This window comes from Fonsecaea nubica (assembly GCF_001646965.1).
Source record: "Fonsecaea nubica strain CBS 269.64 chromosome Unknown Scaff1, whole genome shotgun sequence".
In the NCBI taxonomy this organism is placed as follows: domain Eukaryota; kingdom Fungi; phylum Ascomycota; class Eurotiomycetes; order Chaetothyriales; family Herpotrichiellaceae; genus Fonsecaea; species Fonsecaea nubica.
This window is the reverse complement of record NW_019173674.1, coordinates 457270-474220: the sequence shown is the minus strand read 5'-3', so window position 1 is coordinate 474220 and position 16951 is coordinate 457270. Positions and strand designations below refer to the sequence as shown.

Below are 16951 nucleotides of genomic sequence, written 5' to 3'. Positions count from 1 at the left end.
AATCCCCGCTTACTCTCTCCCCAGTCTCTCTTTGTCATCCGCCGTCATTTCATATGCGGGCTTGTACCGTTCCTTCCCGTGTTCGTCCGTGTACCGCAACTTCGGATTCCTGACCGTGTCATTCACTCCTCCTAGACTCGTGTAGCCCGCGTCATACACTTCACAGTACCTCAAGGGGGCGGTCGTCGGGGTACATATGGTGGTTCCTGGCTCTGCAGCTCCTCCGCCCTCGCTGGCGCTGCGGCTGCCGTTCGAACAAGACCCAATGTCCCTGAGATGCGGGGAGCGCAGGAAGCACCAGATCTCCGAAAGGTGCCAGTCAATCACCGGGTGGATACGCATAAACGGCGGCCAGTTGTGGTCGGTCGGGTCAAAGTGTGTCAAATGAGACCCGTGCGGGTCAGTGCGCCGGGTGCCCACGAAGATGGCCTTGATGTGCGGGTTGGATGAGAGGTATAGGGCAAAGGCGTCGCGGAAGGTGATGATTGGTTTGTCCAGGATCTTTTGGTACGAGTTGGTGTGGTTGGTGTTGTTGGCGTTGGTCTTCTTCTCGTTGTTTGAGAGATCACCTCCACCACCTCCGTCTGGTCCTAATGAGTCCACGGGAAGTGGTGGGCCGGGCGGATTGGAATGCGACTTCTGTCTCTTGCCCGGGCCGGGATTTGTGGATATGTGGGTTAAGTCGAGATGGTAGAGGCGGGCAGAATAGTCGACAAAGTCGGACACGGCGGGGAAGGGATCCGGCGGTTTTGCGTAAATCGAGGGAATGGACTTGGGGAACTCTTTCCGCCTGTTCTTGGGTTGCGTGAAATGTATGTGGATGACGGCGAGGTACAGGACGAGAAGAACCAGGCAATCTTTGCCCCCGTTATAGGAGAGAGACAGGTTCTCGAATCTATGTTCGTAGTGCACAAACAATGGGTCAGATCTCATAAAGACGGACGCGGAGGGTCGGCGGGGCTAAATCATGGCTCACTCATATTCGTCCAGCGCCTTTTCTATAACTCGCATGGATATTCTCGCTTGCTCTTGTGTTTTCCTCGTCACATCATCTTCAGGAGCGGCCGAGAGGAACGAAGCGACCTGTGCATGGAGAAGGGCACAGACTTCCTGCAACGAGTGGGAGATGGGAGCGGGCGACGAAGGTACATCAGCTTCTCCATTGACCGAGACCGAGGCGAGGGTTCCATTGGTCATGGGGGCTTTGGGCGGCAGCGATGTGGTGTTCATAATGGCGACGACATGTATAGGAGATGACGACGTGGTAAGAGACCGGCAAAAGAAAGAGACAGTCCAGTGTACGAGTAGAGCGAGAGAGAGAGAGGGACCGAGTTTTGCCTCGAAGTTTGAGAAGCCGAAAGAAATCTAGAAAATCGGAGAAAATGGATGGTGTGGGGGAATCCCCGGGGCTTTGATACGTACGAGGCTTTCTCTGGCCTGGCCTGTGGCCCTTTGAACCCTGAATGTATTACCCAAGGGTGCCTGGGTGCCACGGGTAATTACAAAGTAGAGTTTGTACTCATATGATCCTTGCCGAGATACGAGTTCCCAAGGCTGACACGAACTGCTGCCGGGAGGCTGCGTCCCCGTCGTTGACCGAAGCCGGTAGAATAGACACTGTCAATTAATTACTTGTTTCCATTAATCCGTCTCGGATCTTAGCCCCACCATCTATTCTCTGCGCCGAGGCAAGTTCACATCCTACCAATAATGTCGTTCGAGACATCAGCAACTTCATCCACGCTTTTCAACACTTGGGATGGGTTCGTAGTCGGCACTCTCTGTGCTTGGAGACTGTTGAACTGTATTTAAACCACTGTTTTGTCAATGTTGCGGCAGACGATTGGTAGCAGATGGAACTGTACGGTTGTCAGGAAGGTCGTTCATCCTACACTTCCCAGACTGAAATGTTCATATTCCGAGCATGGCATGCTCATTCCGCCTCTCACGATTGCAAATATCGCCAATTCCCCGTACCCTTCCACCATGCGCCAGTAATCGTGGTACATCCAAGGTCTGCAGCCTCGTTATGTTCATGCCGATAAACAAACCTGTCCCCATCGAGCGAAGCCATCAGCCTAGGACCTTCATCTTCTTTTTCTTCTTGCCCTCCTCGCCCTTTTTGGCGCCTTTCTGGAAATCGCGCCAACTCCCTATTCGCTGTTCTCTAGTTTCCTCCCAGTCTTTCTCATGGTCACGCTTTCGCTTTCTCTCCTCCAACTGCGCGTCCTCTTTCGCCTTCTCACGACCCTCTTCTTGCATTCTCGCCTTCATCTGTCGCCGCCTCCGAGCCTCTGCTTCTACCAGTACCTCGACCGTCTTTTTTCGCCATTCCTGCTTGAATTCCTCTGTTTTTAGCTCCTCAGAGTCCACAGTGTACTTGTGCTGTCTGATCAACAGTTGTCTTGCATCTGCGATGCATTCATCAAGGTGCTGACGTTGCTTCTCATCCAGCAATGCAGTTTGTGCTTTCTTGAGCCGGTCAAAGGCTTCCGGGGCCGAAGGATTTTTGGTCTTGTCCGGGTGAATTAGTAAAGACTTCTTGCGATAAACGACCTTGATGTCTGATTCAGGTACTCCGGGTTGGAGGTCTAGTACTGCGTAGCTGCGAATGGGTCAACGGCTGACAAGCGGACCAGGAATGGCACAAAACTTACGCATCGAGTCTAAAGGCATTGAGGATACGGTCGATCTCTGCGTCCTGTAACGGATGTCAGCCAAATATTCCTTACGTAGGTCAAGAACACACACCTTGTCATATTCCTTCGCTTCTTTCTCAAGTACATCGAGAGCATCGGACTCATCATTAGCCATGGCGGGCGGATAGTATGTAGCTTACCGATGACTATCAGGATCTTCACCTCTTGGTGACAATGTATGTGTCAAAAGCGAGCGACTTTATGAAAGGGGGAAGAAATTTTGCCCAAGGCACGGAATGCTGATCAGGCGCAGTTACAGTTGTAATTACTTCGTTGGGAACAAGGTGCGACAATGGCGCAGAGACAGCAATACAACAGGACAAGGCGCCACCAGACGCTCCTCCGCTCTGCTTGATAAGGAAGCTGTTCCGACAAGGGCTGCCGAAGTTCTCCCGTTTATCGATAACACATCTCATCACGTGACCACAAAATCATTTGAGACGCAGCCAGTCCTCGCAGAAATTCATTCGTCAATTGTCCCAGCCAAAGTTTTCACATTGCTGCGATGGGGTCCCAGGGGTATCGGAGAGGGACAAAGGGCCCGAGGAAAGATTTTCAGAGGCCTAGGGCACTCAAACGTAAACGAGAAGAGGAAGATCTCGAGGCCCTCGCTCAACGGGTCGCCAACTTCGATCCAAAATCTGCACCTCCACCAGAGAACTTCGTCGACCTCCCACTATGTCAAGCGACTCAAGACGGTCTCGCAGCTTCTCACTTCAAAATCTTGACGACCATCCAGAGCAGGACCATCCCGCTGGCATTGCAGGGTGCGGATATCCTGGGCGCAGCAAAAACGGGCTCGGGGAAGACACTGGCATTTCTGGTACCTGTCCTAGAGAACTTGTACCGCAAAAGATGGACCGAATACGATGGCCTGGGGGCGCTGATACTCTCTCCCACCCGAGAATTGGCCATTCAGATCTTTGAGGTACTGCGGAAAGTTGGCCGCAACCACACTTTCTCTGCTGGTTTGGTGATCGGGGGCAAAAGTCTACAGGAGGAGAGAGAGCGACTGGGACGTATGAACATTCTGGTTGCCACGCCTGGGAGAATGCTACAGCACATGGATCAGACGGCGGAATTGGACATTGGAAATTTACAGATGCTGATATTGGACGAGGCGGACAGAATCATGGACATGGGGTTCAAGCAGACCATCGACGCTCTCCTCGAGCATCTTCCACGGGACAGGCAAACTCTCATGTTCAGCGCCACCCAGACCAAGAAGGTCTCTGATCTTGCCAGACTGAATCTGAAAGACCCCGAATTTGTCTCCGTCCACGAAGCCGCCGATAGCGCCACGCCCACGTCTCTACAACAGAACTATGTCGTCACTCCGCTGGCAGATAAGCTCGATACCTTGTGGTCATTCATTCGTGCAAACGTCAAAAAGAAAATCTTGGTCTTCTTAAGCAGCGGCAAGCAGGTTCGATTTGTGTACGAAGCCTTCCGACACCTTCAGCCTGGTATTCCCTTGCTTCACCTGCATGGGCGGCAAAAACAGACAGCGCGGGTTGAGATCACCACGAAATACTCAAACAGTAAATACGTGTGCTTGTTCTCAACAGATGTGGCTGCTCGGGGATTGGACTTTCCTGCTGTTGACTGGGTTGTCCAGGTCGACTGTCCGGAAGACGCTGACACTTATATTCACCGAGTCGGGCGAACGGCAAGGTTCGAGCATGACGGCCGGGCTGTTTTATTCCTTGACCCGAGCGAAGAAGACGGGATGCTGAATGCGCTAGCGAAAAAGAAAGTCAGCCTGGAGAAGATCAATGTACGGCAAAAGAAAATGCAGCAAACCATTCGGAACCAGTTGCAGAATATGTGTTTCAAGGATCCCGAATTAAAGCACTTGGGACAGAAAGCCTTCATCAGCTACGTGCGCAGTGTCCACGTTCAGAAGGATAAGGAGACATTCAACCTGAAAAACCTCGACTTGGAAGCCTTTGCGGCGAGCTTAGGACTTCCTGGTGCACCCCGCGTCAAATTTGTCAAGGGAGAGGATGCAAAGGCCAAGAAAAATGCCCCGAGACAACTCCTGGCTGCCCTGGAGTCGAGTAGCGACGAGAGTGATGCTGAAGGCGAGGCGCGGTCGAAACAAAAACGGAACGGGGGTGTCAGGACGAAGTACGACCGCATGTTTGAGCGGCGCAACCAGGACGTCTTAGCCGAGCATTACACGAAACTGATTGAAGACGACGAGGAAGACAACAGCAGCGACGACGATGACGAAAGAATCAAGGCAGAAAACAAGGCCACTCCCAGTGACGAAGTGGACGATTTTCTCTCAGTGAAACGCCGCTTCGTTGCCGGCGACTCAGATCTCGACCAGGATAGCGACAGCAACGACATCGACTCTTCCTCAGCCAAAGGAAACTCGGACTCCAGAACTTCTCTCGAACTAAAAAGCATTAAACTCTCCACCAACCCAGACGCTCCGGCCCTCAAAATCGACTCGCACCGGCGCGAGAAGCTGCTCGCCTCGAAGAAAAAGCTGCTCAAGTACCGCGGGAGGGGGGCGCACCTCACGTTCGACTCGGACAGCGACACGCCCAAGGACAAGAAAGCGTACCGCGACGAAAGCGAGTTCACGGCGGCCGAGGAGGAGAGACGGGCGTTCCTGGAGCGCGAGGCCGAGAGGGCGAGGGAGGCGGATGCAGTCGACAAGGAGATCGCGAAGGGCAAGAGGCGCGAGAAGAAGGAGAAACGGAAGGAGAGAGAGAGACAGCAGCAGCAACAGCAGCGCATGGAGTCTACTAGGGACGGAGATGTCGAGGGAGACGGTGTCCAACTCGTTCCGTATGAGGGTGATCTCGATGTCGACGCAGAAGACGATGGACCTCTTCGACTTCACCCCTCTGCCGAACCTGAACCTGAACCCAAACCGAAACGCCAGAGGAAATGGTTCCAAGACTCGCCGTCCGCGTCTGACAACGACGATGAGCACAACAATCGGAAGAAAAAGACCAAACGCCCAAAGAAAAACAACCGCGGCACCACCGCGCGGCAGCAGCAGCCACAGACGCTGGAGGATCTCGAGGCTTTGGCCACTGGTCTTCTCGCGACTTCTGGGTAGGAGGAACGCGGAGGAGAGAGCTCAGCGAGTACCCATGTGTGTGCTTGGATATATATTTTGTGTGCTGTGCTGTGTTGTACTTCTCGCTCCCATCGGCGTTTTCTATACCTACCAGGGTGAAGATTGAAGTGAAGCCATATTCTGTTCATATCACAACGAATGAAAAAAGAAAAACCCGCTACGCAACCTTTATGGTTTTTCAAAATGGAAAATTAAATCTGTTTCTGCTTTCTTCATGTGCCCGCCAGCGAGCGGATTAAGCCCCGTTTTGCCCGTTCCCATCATTGTTCGTCCCAATTAAAAAGAGGCCGTTACAATCGTATTTCATTCAATCCGACAAAAAGGCCCAACAACAACAACAACAACAACAACAACAACAACAACAACCAATGTTCCCATCCCAACGACTCTGCGTACCCAGGGATGAGCCCATGCCGTGCCGTGTTCCCGAGTCGCCAAATACCCTGTTTTATCATCATTATCGGGTTCTTTCGCCACGATGTATCCGTCAATCGACACATGGGCCGAGATCTCGTTCAGGGTGACGGTCGGTCGAAGCATCCCGTCTCCCAAAATCGGTGTTTTGACGGACTTCTCCCTTGCGATTTACTCGAGATTCATTGGGTTTGGCGACTGTTCCAGTTTGAGAATGTCTTCTTGTGAGGCTATGTACAAATAACAATCCTGCCACAAAGGAAAAAGCTCGTGGATCTTTGCTCGTTGCATCCGGGACATCGTATGGTCACAAAAGATCCCATCGACTGGGCTTCATGGCATACTAGGCGGGCTGGCCTCGCGATGCTGACCGATTTCATGTAGATTCTATCTTGTACTGTTGACCGATTTGTGTATAGATCGGGTATCGAAAAAGCATCGATATGAGATTCGTTGCGTTCCGGGGTCGAAAAAATCGACTTTGGACGCCGCCCGACTTGGTGTGTCTCGTTGAAATTATCCCTCTTTTCCGAAAAGGGGCACGTAGATTTTCTTCTGCCGTTGCTCATTCTCTTTGCGTCCGTTAGAAAAGGTACAAATCCGTCCCCGTGTCCTGCACGGAGCATTTTTGTACCCGATGAAGAATAGTTGTACAGAAAATTTGAAAATTGTGACAAAACAGAATGATTATGCTCCAGCTTTACCACCCAGGTGCTCGTTGCTTCATTCGACAAAGGAAAGGGTCTCGTATGATATGCGCGATCATGGCGATGGTGATTCTTGTGCGTGTCTCGGTCCCGTCGTACACGTAGGGGGGTCGTCCTGATCATTCATTTCGGGGACCTAGGATGCCCTGGATGTCCATCTTCGGTCTCTTTGGATCTGGCCCTTGTGTCCCTTCATTTCTGCTTCCCTGCTGTCCTCGTGGGTTCGGGAGAGTTTGTTGTGGAAACTGCTGCACGATCGCTGGGTCGATCGGACCTTGAGGTGCTGGTAGGATCGGTGGTAGCTGAAGACCGGAGGATGTGCTCATGGGGGGCAGCTGTTCGGAGGACAAGGATGATGAAGGGCGTGGAAAGATAGGGTTCGAAGGGTAATATCCATGATGTCCTACTTGCTGTTGCTGGGACGGGTAGTTGTAGCTACTGGCATACCCTAGCGTTCGGAAGGCTGATTCTGGTTGAGAAGGGCTGTAGGACGAGGAGACCTGTCCGGGCATTGGAGCCATGCTGCCATGGTATTGCCTTGACGAGGCAGGCACAAATGGCCCTTCTGCCATTGCCAGACTCGGTGATATCGATGCCGGGCCGTGTAAAGTGAAGGCTGGTGATCTTGGCTGCCCCAACCGAGGTGTTGTTGCAGTATACGGCCTCAGAGGTGGATATCCTGGTGCTGCGGCATACATTGACGGATCCCCGAATCTCCTCGGGGCTTCTCCTAGACGTCCGGACAAAGGAGTCAGTGTTGCCTCAAACTGCCGTCTTGAAGAAGCGTCGTCTGGTTTCAACGGTGGCCGGCCTCTCTTCTTGTGCTCGACATCTTTGCAGGAGTCCTAGAGAAATAGTCATCAGCTCAGTTCACCAGACAGGGAAATCCCACAATCTGCGCACCTCTTTACCGCTCTGTACACATCTCCGACATGGGCGACTGCTGTCACACCGCAGATGCTTCTTCTTGCAATTCACACAAGCCGATGCGACGTGCGCCTTAGGTTTTCGAGTAGCGCGTGGTGAAACAGGACTCAGTGCCAACCGTGGCGAAGGTCCGCCAAAGGATGTCGGTGGTAAACTCGACGCAGATTGATATGGAGCAGGGGGTAGCGGATAGTTCAGCGCATACGGCCCTGGTTGCACGGCGAGTTCGGTAATGGTCTCCCCACCTCTTGATACCGCACTTGGCCGAGGGACAGCGATGTCCAACGGCGCTACAGGGGGAGCAACTGCGGCGGCCGTCGTGGTGACTGTTGATGTTGTAGTTGGAGGAGAGTAGGATCGAGATCGCTTTCTTCTTCGACCGGCGATCTGGGCAGGTTCAGCAGGAGGTTCCGGTGGAGGAGAACCGGACATGGGAGGGGTGGGGAGAGATGCCCAGATGGGCGCGGCGACTGGCTTCGGCAGAGTGAGATGCTCTATGGTGAATCTTGAGTTGTCGAGGCTGGACCGGTGTTTCTTGAAGGACGGACAAAGAGCGAACTGAGGTGGGCGTGAATGCTGCATCAGGTTCGTTTCCCACGAAGCTCGTTCGAAGATCGCATAGACTGCCCGTTTTCCCTTTTCCCCTTTCCCTTTTCCCGTGCACAGCTTTTCGTTGACGGAACGATGGCCCCGGTGACTGCAATGCCGCTTCTCCTTCAAATGTCCGTGCTCAGATGTCGTTTCCGAATTCCAAAGTGACTCTGCCTCGCTCAACCAGGTACCGAATGTACCTCCGACGCTTACTTAGATGTCCGTCGCGAGTGCTTTGGGCCCGAGTCAGTGTACTGCGTCAATACCCAATGGACTGAAGGGGAAACTGGACACAACATATCCACCAGAGTTGTGTTGCCTACCTGCTCAAGTTTGGTCAGATTCCCTCCTGGCCCCCAATTTGATATGCAACCAATATTAACCAAACAGAATTATTCCAAGTAAAGATGCCTGATGTCGAGGGTTCAAACGATTGAACAGAAGTTGGGAGGTCGTCAAACTCGGGCAAATCCAAGAGGCACAGCGCGCCAGCTGCACCAGAGCGAATCACTGTGCGTCAAATCGAGAAAGGAACGTCTGGACTCAGTGGTCCGCGGTCCACGATGAGTTCAAGTAGGAAAGAATCAAGATTCGGTGGATATGATCCGGAAGTCATGACAGGGCCAGAGAACCGAACTCAATTGTCAGAGACGCGGGCCAATGCGGTCGTAGACGTGTTCGTCTGTTATGCAAGGGCAGCCGCCTCTGGGCCACCCAGAGACAAAGCGGGAACCTGAGCAGCAGACAAATTTCCTCATGTTCGTGAACCGTGACGGCGATCTGCTCTATTGAGAGGCAGTAGACGGAGTACCTGACCCAATAGTCCCGGTTAACAGCTCCACCCTGGTATGGATACGAAGCCCACTCCTCATGAGATCCAGGGATCCAGGAAGCCGAGAAGCTGAAAAAGGTCTGCATTAGCTTTTGCGTCGGAGCGGACACTTGGCCCCGTCTTCCGCTGTCAATTGCGACATTCTATAATCCCGCAGGGTTGTGTGGACAATGTTTCGCCGCCCGTCGCGAGAGCCACGGTGCCATGGTGTGCATGTCTAGGTCGGTGGCACCAGATAGTGGTGTCTCGGCAAGCCAGCGACGCGATGGCACCAGCCACAATCCGCCCCCCAGGCAGGCGGGGAACATGAGGCCAGCTGGAACAAAATGGGCTTTGCCCTGGGTGGTAAGCACTGCCTGATTTTGCTCCAAGAGGTTTCGAGACGCACAGGGCAAGGCGCAAAAAGGGTGGCCAACGTAACAAGCACTCAAAAAGAATACTTGGACAAGTAAGCTTCGCCCAGTCCGAATGGATTGTCATGGGAAATTCCTTGACCTGGGTTGTGCTCTGCAGAAGTCGCGGAAGAAAACACTCTGGCCTGCCAATCGAGAGCCTTCTTTGCCCCAATTCCCCCAGAAGGTTCAGGGCTCAAGGTTCTCACCATTGGGCGGACAGAGCCTGAATTGGGTAAAGCAATTGGGCAAGGCCGGCCGTTGAGAACGGAGCCTTGATAGCAACGTCGATTGGCGACAGGTTCGCAAACATGGAGAAACAGGGGAGAGACAAGACCAGACGGCTTCTGGCCGAAACGACCGAATCATTGACAGGCATTGCCATGATGCAACAGGAGAGGGTAAAGCCTTTTGGCCCCCCCAAGAGATCCAGGCTGGACTTGGGCTGGCAGGATTTTTGCCTTGTTTCGAGGAAGTAGGAAGTAGTTCGCCTACCAGTGGCCGCGATTCAGCCAGGGGTATTCAAACCAGCGTCCAAAGGGGTAAAGACTGAGCAGCAATGCTCGCATGGTCGGGGATCTGATGTCGTTCTGCCAATCTCAAGGTGTTGACTATCGGGCTGCCTTTGGCCAGAAATAGTCACAGCTGTACCACCCGATGACGAGCTACGAACCTCCGCGGTGGGCTCCCAAGTCCCACAAATCCTACTGACAAGTTGGGGAGTCACTGAGACCTCTTCTCACTTCTTTGTTTATTGTTGTTTTGGTGTCAATCGGGCTCTGGCTTTTAGGCATCCGAGGCGGGGCCCGATAGTGGGTTCAATAATGATTGTTGGGTCTTTCATTCTTCTGACCATCGTCATATTCTTCGTCTTTCTTCAGCCACTGCATTTCCAGCATGTAGCAGGGGGGGCCCCAGACCGAAGGAATAGACGCAATCGATAAGAGAATCTTGGTTCGATTTTTCCTTCGTAGGATGTCGAAATGAGTTGCCCCTGGACTTCTTCTGTCTCTTTTCCTTCCCGGGAGATGCCGCCCCAAAAGTCCTACCTACACCCCCAGGCAAGCTGACGTCGTCTCGGAAAGCAAGTGATGTTGGCTTTGCAGGCCCCTGTGCGTCCGGGTGGCTAATGCTGCCCGGATCTCGGTCTTGTTTCTGCCACAGATACTCGAGGGTTTCATCGCTTGTATTTGCCCTTGATGTCGGCTTTGCTACAAGTTGGGCCGTTGATTGGATATCTGCGCCAATCTTCAGTGGTGGCCACTGTCGGTGGCCCAGAATGCCATGTCCAAGATGCTTCAGCCAGACCAGGGGTTTCGGATCAATACCGATGGACCCGGAAGTCTGCGAGGAATCTCCTGTTGGTTGAGACACACTGCGCTGGTTTCTCGCTTGGTGGGAATCCTCCGGCTGGGCTGTTTATGAACTCCCTTTTTGGGACTCCCAGGAGGAAGACAGGGCACCCTCGTACGAGTTCTGTATGAGTATGTGCTAGGCCATGTGGGATATATCCTCCTGGTCCTGGAGCAGGGTTCCATAAATAATTTGGACACGGTAGTAGGCGAATGACCGTCGCGTGCCCCCATTGGGTTGAGAGACAAGTTGACAGGCCTTCACCAATCAGCCAAGTCCCATTATTGTCTACTGAGTCCAGCGAGTACATGTTCAATATTGCAGCTCGTACACGGTCCTCGTGCCGTTGCTAGTGCTGGTAGGAATGATGGTACTAAGCCGGGGCGGAGGTCATCCTTGTTTGGTTTTCTGCTCATTCTGTGGGAAGCGGTCATCTCTAGACCCTGCCCACCATGACAGTGTCGGGGTTGACATGGCATATCCGGGAATGTATAAGGACCCCCTGGCATTGCACTCTCAAGCATGTCAGCCAACTGACGTCTCTCTGCACTTGCGTGGATGTACCAAGTGTGCCTAAAGGGGACTGGCTGCCACAAGCATCAACCCGGGTGTTTTCAATTCGGTCATCTTATTTTGTGTTCAATAGTTAGAGTGTTGGAGAACACCCGTCGATCAAGGCACTATTGGTTTCTGAAAGGAGGAGAGATCGTCGTTAAGCTTCCCACTCCAGGCCGGGCGCACCAGGTTTTCCGAGGATGGCGCCTCAAAAGCCTAATTAGGATCGATGACGGCGGACAAGCGAGAAAGAGGCTCGATCCGCCAGGGTACATTTCGGGTCGTCAATTATTCTCCGCAAAAGTTCCGTCGAACTTGCGAAAAAGTTGACAAGTTTGTTGCGTCGATCCCGGGTGCTTTTTTCCTTGAGCGACTCCCCTGTGAAAACGGTCCTGACGGAACTCAATTCATGATCCCTACCATACGAGTATGTTCATTAGTCTGTGAGAGCCAATTCCAGCGGGACGAAAATGGGAACTTTGTCTGACTCCCCTGACCCTGTATCTTCCCACGCGGACTGGGTGCCTGGGTACGAGTAATCATACCCCTTTCAGTCCGCGTCGCGTCGTATTCGGTATCATTTGGAGGTTGAGCGGGCTTTCCGCATCCAGTGGTCGGTGTGGCACCGCCGGAGGCTGCACTAGATGCCATTTATTTCCCCTAGTCTTGCGCCACCCAAATCTCAATTCGTGATTTCTTGGGGAAACCCACGTGGCAATCACACCATGTCTGGCTGAGGCTAAGTGTGCTGGGGGCTGCCAATGCTTCTTTTGAGACATCTCAGCTGTGGAAGACCACCTTGCTTCTTTCTCATGAGGCAGTGAAGGAGATTAAAATTTCGAGGCCGCCGGCAAACCGGGAAATTTCTATGCGACAAAAGAAATTCTCCGATGCGAGAGTCTGGTCGTGACGAAGGCGTTCGCTCTCTTTTGCGAGAAGGTTCTTGTTTGATCCGAGAATATCTCAGAAAATCAATCTCCAGGTCGAGGAACGACCTCGCATTGAAGGTTTCGCACCCGTTGAGACCATCCTTCTCCTCAGCTAGGGACTCGTAGGTATGGACCTGATTAATAACACGGCACCAAGTTGCATCTAGCGTTGCCTTTTCTAACCTCCAACAGTGCGGGCTATGGGTATCAATGCCGCGCCAACTCAGCTAATTTGGGGATCCAGATCAAAATAAATGCGTTCACCATGGCCAAGCAATCACGGGTTGAGAGTCAGGACCGTAACAAAGGATGGCATAAGAGGTACTGTACGTGCATTGTGGTGATTGCGTTGAAGGCGTTTTAGGAGAGGTAAACAATACTCGTTTGATCGCGATGACACACCTACCTTTCGATTTCGGAGAAGAGAGACGGCAAGCAGAGTGCGCAGACAGCATTCGAGGTATGGACGAGTGAGTCCACTACCCATGGGAGATGAAGATGAAGTATTACTTCCGTATTTATATTCCAATGTGCGCGATGCTCCTTGCGGCTGCCAAGAAATCAAATGACGACAAATCCCAAAGTGGCATTCAACGTCAACTTGAACCTCACATCAACAACTCGCCCTCCCCCATCAACTTGTCGAATGACGAATCCATCAACGTTTACGCTCACATTACTTGTGGTCAGAGCTGCGTCTCCCCTCTATCCTTCCCACTGCCTCTTCAGCTCCTCTGCAAGAACTGATTGTGCATCTACCAATACATGTCGCGTGCTCTGATCGACCCCTCTTCAGTCGTCGAACCCTAGTAGAATCCCAGGATAACTGCCGAACGCCGGCACGATCCCCTCTAACAATGGCTACTCAAGCTGGCGCAGACGATCCTCTTGTTTCCGCCTTGCCGCCGGCCACCGATTACATGACTTACCTGACGTTGCTGGAGTATCAATTGACACCTCACAACCTTCCCACACTGAGCAGACTTCTCAGCGACGATGATGGCAAGCTTGCCGAAGAAATCGGTTGGGATCTGTTGAAACTTCTCCTTCCTATGTTGAAAGATACCCCTGAAGAGGCCAATCGATGCTTGGAGATCGTTGCTCGACGGGGCAATCCGAGAGAAGTCGTTGTTCGCGTTGCCGAAGAACTAGAGAAGTTGAGTGATCCAGTCCAGGCCTCTGACAATGAGGACGACTTCGATGAGAGATATGACCAAGACGAGCTACCGACGTTCCCGGGTGAAGCACCTCGAGTGCACCTTGGACAGATGACCCTACAGGGCATGCCTGCCGCTGTTCCTGCTGATAAAGCCAGTGGCGAGTCGAGTGCTGTCCATGAAATAGTGTCGGTCAAGGCATTGCAGCTGCAAGCACTCTTCAATATGTTGGGCATTCTCCACCCTAGGATCAAAACACAGTTCCCTAGTCGCTTCCTTGCAACGTCTCTGCCGGCCGCCCTCGGTGCTTATCGGCAGGTTCCCATCTCAACCGTGACTACTTCCTCATTTTTGACCATGTTGGAGAAGATATCTGGCAAGAAACGGCCACCTTTGCCGCCTCGCACCAGCACCCAAGGTGAGGGCCCGTCGTCGAGCACACTTCCACAGGATGTGCCTGCGACCGCAGCACCTTTGCCAGATCCCGAGGCTAGGGCTGAAGAGGAAGATACCGGGGTCAGTGAGCCTTCGCAGGGTGAAAAGGCCATCATTTTTCGACTACTTGACGCCGTGCTACTTGAAGTCCTGGATGAATACATGTCCTCGCTTGCAGCTCATGACCATCCCTCCATGTCGTGGACCGCTCGACTACGGGAGTATCGCGAGCCCAAAAGAGTCGTGCCTGGTAGACCGACAGAGACTGAGGTCTGGGAGAAAACGCCAGAATTGAAGGAACGCGATGCCCTTCTGGCACGGTTCCTCTCAATCAGCAAACAGATGCGACTCGACCCAAACCAAGAGATTACAAAACTAGTCTATGAAGATGAGGACGAAGACGCTGGGAACCCCTACCATGACAAGGATAATGCACCTTCGGAATACCCGACCACGCCATCTCAAATTCCCTTCCCTCGAGCCGGTGTCATCTTCCTCCACGCTTACCAATCCTATATGACTCCGTCTGAGGCAGAGGTGCTGCTCACCACCTCTGAGCTGACAAAACTCATCGCTCACTCGTTTCCCCTCAGCGCAACCCCGTCAATACCCCTGCCACCGCTCCAGGATTCGCTTCTCTCTCTTCTGTACAAAAGATCTCTGGCAGTCTCTTCTGCGCCAACAACACCACAGCCCTCTCCAGCCAAACTCCTCCTTTTGATAAGCACATTGACGCAACTCTTTACCATCACACCTTACCCCTCTCTCCGTGATTCGGCACACTACATCGCCACAAGACTGCTACACGCGTATCCAGACCCGACCGTGCGCTTACAGGTCATTGCGCAAACGCTTCGAGGAGACACGCTCAGCACTAACTGGGCGGAAATTGAGGATGACTTGGAGGCGAACGAACCTCCAGCTCCAGGGATCGACGAAGAGACGGGGCTCACGAGAAGCACTTCAGCTTTGCAGCCGCATCCGATCCCCCTCGCCCCTCCGCAGCAACTCGGGGCATTGAAGGCTGTAGGGGTGGACTGGCTGAAGGAGGAATTTTCACAATGGATTAGGGCAAGAACGCAAGGCCTGGCTGAAGAGGGTGCCCCAGCGGTCGGTGCTTTGGATCCTGCGGCAGTCCTTATAACCCCGGAAGACGCGACCTCTGAGGCAGAGGCGACTGAAGATAGGGACGATATAACAGCTGCACTGGTCGATCTCCTCTTCCCGCCGGATATAGCCACATTCACTGTCTCCTCCACCTCCTCCACGACAGCATCAACTTCTGCGACTTTGCCTGAAGAACCATCCCCGGATAAATTGTCAGAATTTCTCCTCTCAATGCCCTTCTACATCTCGACCCTCAATCTCATCTGCATTGTGCTTCCACATTTACCGTTATCTCAGCACCCAGCCTCGACGCTCAAAGCTCGGATTTCTGCTCATCTGTCGTCCTTGAACAAGGCGCTGGATTTTGTAGTTGAGTTGCTTGAGCACGCGCAGACATCGGCTTCAACCACTGCCCCTGGAGAAGGAGGAATGCGAGGAGGGGGTGCTGGTGACGAGCAAGAGGGATTCCTGGAAGAATCGCGAGCTGATATATTTGCGTTGCAAGATGCCTGTGCCAGGGCTGCCGGGGTGTGGGAGAAGGTGAATCACGGATGACGATGATGATGATATGATGATGGCCGAAGACCATACGACGACGACGACGGGATATGACAGTGAGGAAACGACAAATGAGCAGATGAGATGAAATGTGGGATCTCTATCTCCGGTACGCCTCCAGACCGGAACAGTGGAGTCAAGGAGACGTGGAGACGTGACTGAAAAAGAGACAGAGTGGTATCTGCGTGGATTGAAGACAACGAGTAAGTAGTAGATGGGCGTATCTACAGGTGCAGGAAGGAGCCTACCGAGTGCGATGGCTGTTGACTGTTGGCTGTTGGCTGTTGACTGTTGGTGGTTCGTTGATTGACTTGACCATGAATTTCTCAAACCAGGAAGATAAAGCAGTGTGTATGTAGATGGACATTCTTATTTATGTTTCTCTCTCTCTCGGTGTCTCTCTCTTGAATCTGTTTCGGCTTTTTTTTAGTTTGATTTTGGGGGTCTGTCTGGCTCCAATCTTTGAGTCTTTGACTGTGTCAGTGACTGTGACTGTGATGGCCTGAGTCGGCACCATCGGTCTTCTCTGGTGCGATCTAGAGCGCGATTGCATAGGTACAGAAGCCAGTTTGCACCAATCTTCAAGCCAGCCAGCCAGCCTTCAGCGTGGTTGAGGAGTATGTATGCAAGTCCCAACGAAACAAAACTTGACGCAACCCTCCCCGGACCCCCCCAGAAAAACAAAACAAAATCCACTCGTCTCTTTTCGCTTGTGACTAACAAGAAATTCTGCATCGAAAGAGTAAACGTCCGACCCCAAGTTGTCTAGTTCGCCCATAGTCTAAAACTCCGGTCGACGCCCAGTTCGTTCAAACAAGTCATGATAGCGAAGCAAGCAGTCCTGTTGATCCCGAGCCCCACATGCAGAACACGACTCCAGGGATAATGCTTCCAAGGTCCAAGGTCAAAGGCCGGAGGCCGGAGGAGGTAAGAATTGGTCCCACGGGATGGGAAGAGAATCTCCCCGAACGCATTAGGATTCTTGTGGCGACCCTGTTCTCTCCGAAGACGCGGAAAGTCATCGAAACCCCCACTACATCGGTTCCAATCAACCCAACCCCACAACAAATTGGCGAGATGTGTCCATGTGATGTACACCGACACACACAAGGTAAACATTTCCGATTCTTTCCAAGGGGCCCTTCCGATCTTCGTCCCAGAACTGGGGGAAATACCCCCGGAGGGCAGATCTTCC

The 16951-nt window shown here is 52.7% G+C and overlaps 5 protein-coding genes across 5 annotated transcripts; 2 read left to right on the top strand and 3 right to left on the bottom strand.

Annotated features, from left to right (window-relative positions):
• Positions 1-9: 9 nt before the first annotated feature.
• On the bottom strand, positions 10-1230 carry AYO20_00166 (hypothetical protein; the record flags this gene model as incomplete). The annotated part of the gene is made up of 2 exons (XM_022638477.1): positions 10-895; positions 977-1230. 2 exons carry the CDS (start codon positions 1228-1230, stop codon positions 10-12), a joined length of 1140 nt encoding a protein of 379 aa, XP_022505442.1.
• An 843-nt stretch (positions 1231-2073) lies between these two features.
• AYO20_00165 (hypothetical protein) lies at positions 2074-2814 on the bottom strand (the record flags this gene model as incomplete). The annotated part of the gene is made up of 3 exons (XM_022638476.1): positions 2074-2605; positions 2658-2701; positions 2752-2814. 3 exons carry the CDS (start codon positions 2812-2814, stop codon positions 2074-2076), a joined length of 639 nt encoding a protein of 212 aa, XP_022505441.1.
• Positions 2815-3204: 390 nt separating this feature from the next.
• Positions 3205-5778, top strand: AYO20_00164 (hypothetical protein; the record flags this gene model as incomplete). The annotated part of the gene is made up of 1 exon (XM_022638475.1): positions 3205-5778. The coding sequence occupies one exon, from the start codon at positions 3205-3207 to the stop codon at positions 5776-5778; it is 2574 nt and encodes an 857-aa protein (XP_022505440.1).
• Positions 5779-7039: 1261 nt separating this feature from the next.
• Positions 7040-8279, bottom strand: AYO20_00163 (hypothetical protein; the record flags this gene model as incomplete). The annotated part of the gene is made up of 2 exons (XM_022638474.1): positions 7040-7765; positions 7824-8279. The coding sequence occupies 2 exons, from the start codon at positions 8277-8279 to the stop codon at positions 7040-7042; spliced, it is 1182 nt and encodes a 393-aa protein (XP_022505439.1).
• Positions 8280-13356: 5077 nt separating this feature from the next.
• Positions 13357-15753, top strand: AYO20_00162 (hypothetical protein; the record flags this gene model as incomplete). The annotated part of the gene is made up of 1 exon (XM_022638473.1): positions 13357-15753. The coding sequence occupies one exon, from the start codon at positions 13357-13359 to the stop codon at positions 15751-15753; it is 2397 nt and encodes a 798-aa protein (XP_022505438.1).
• Positions 15754-16951: the final 1198 nt, after the last annotated feature.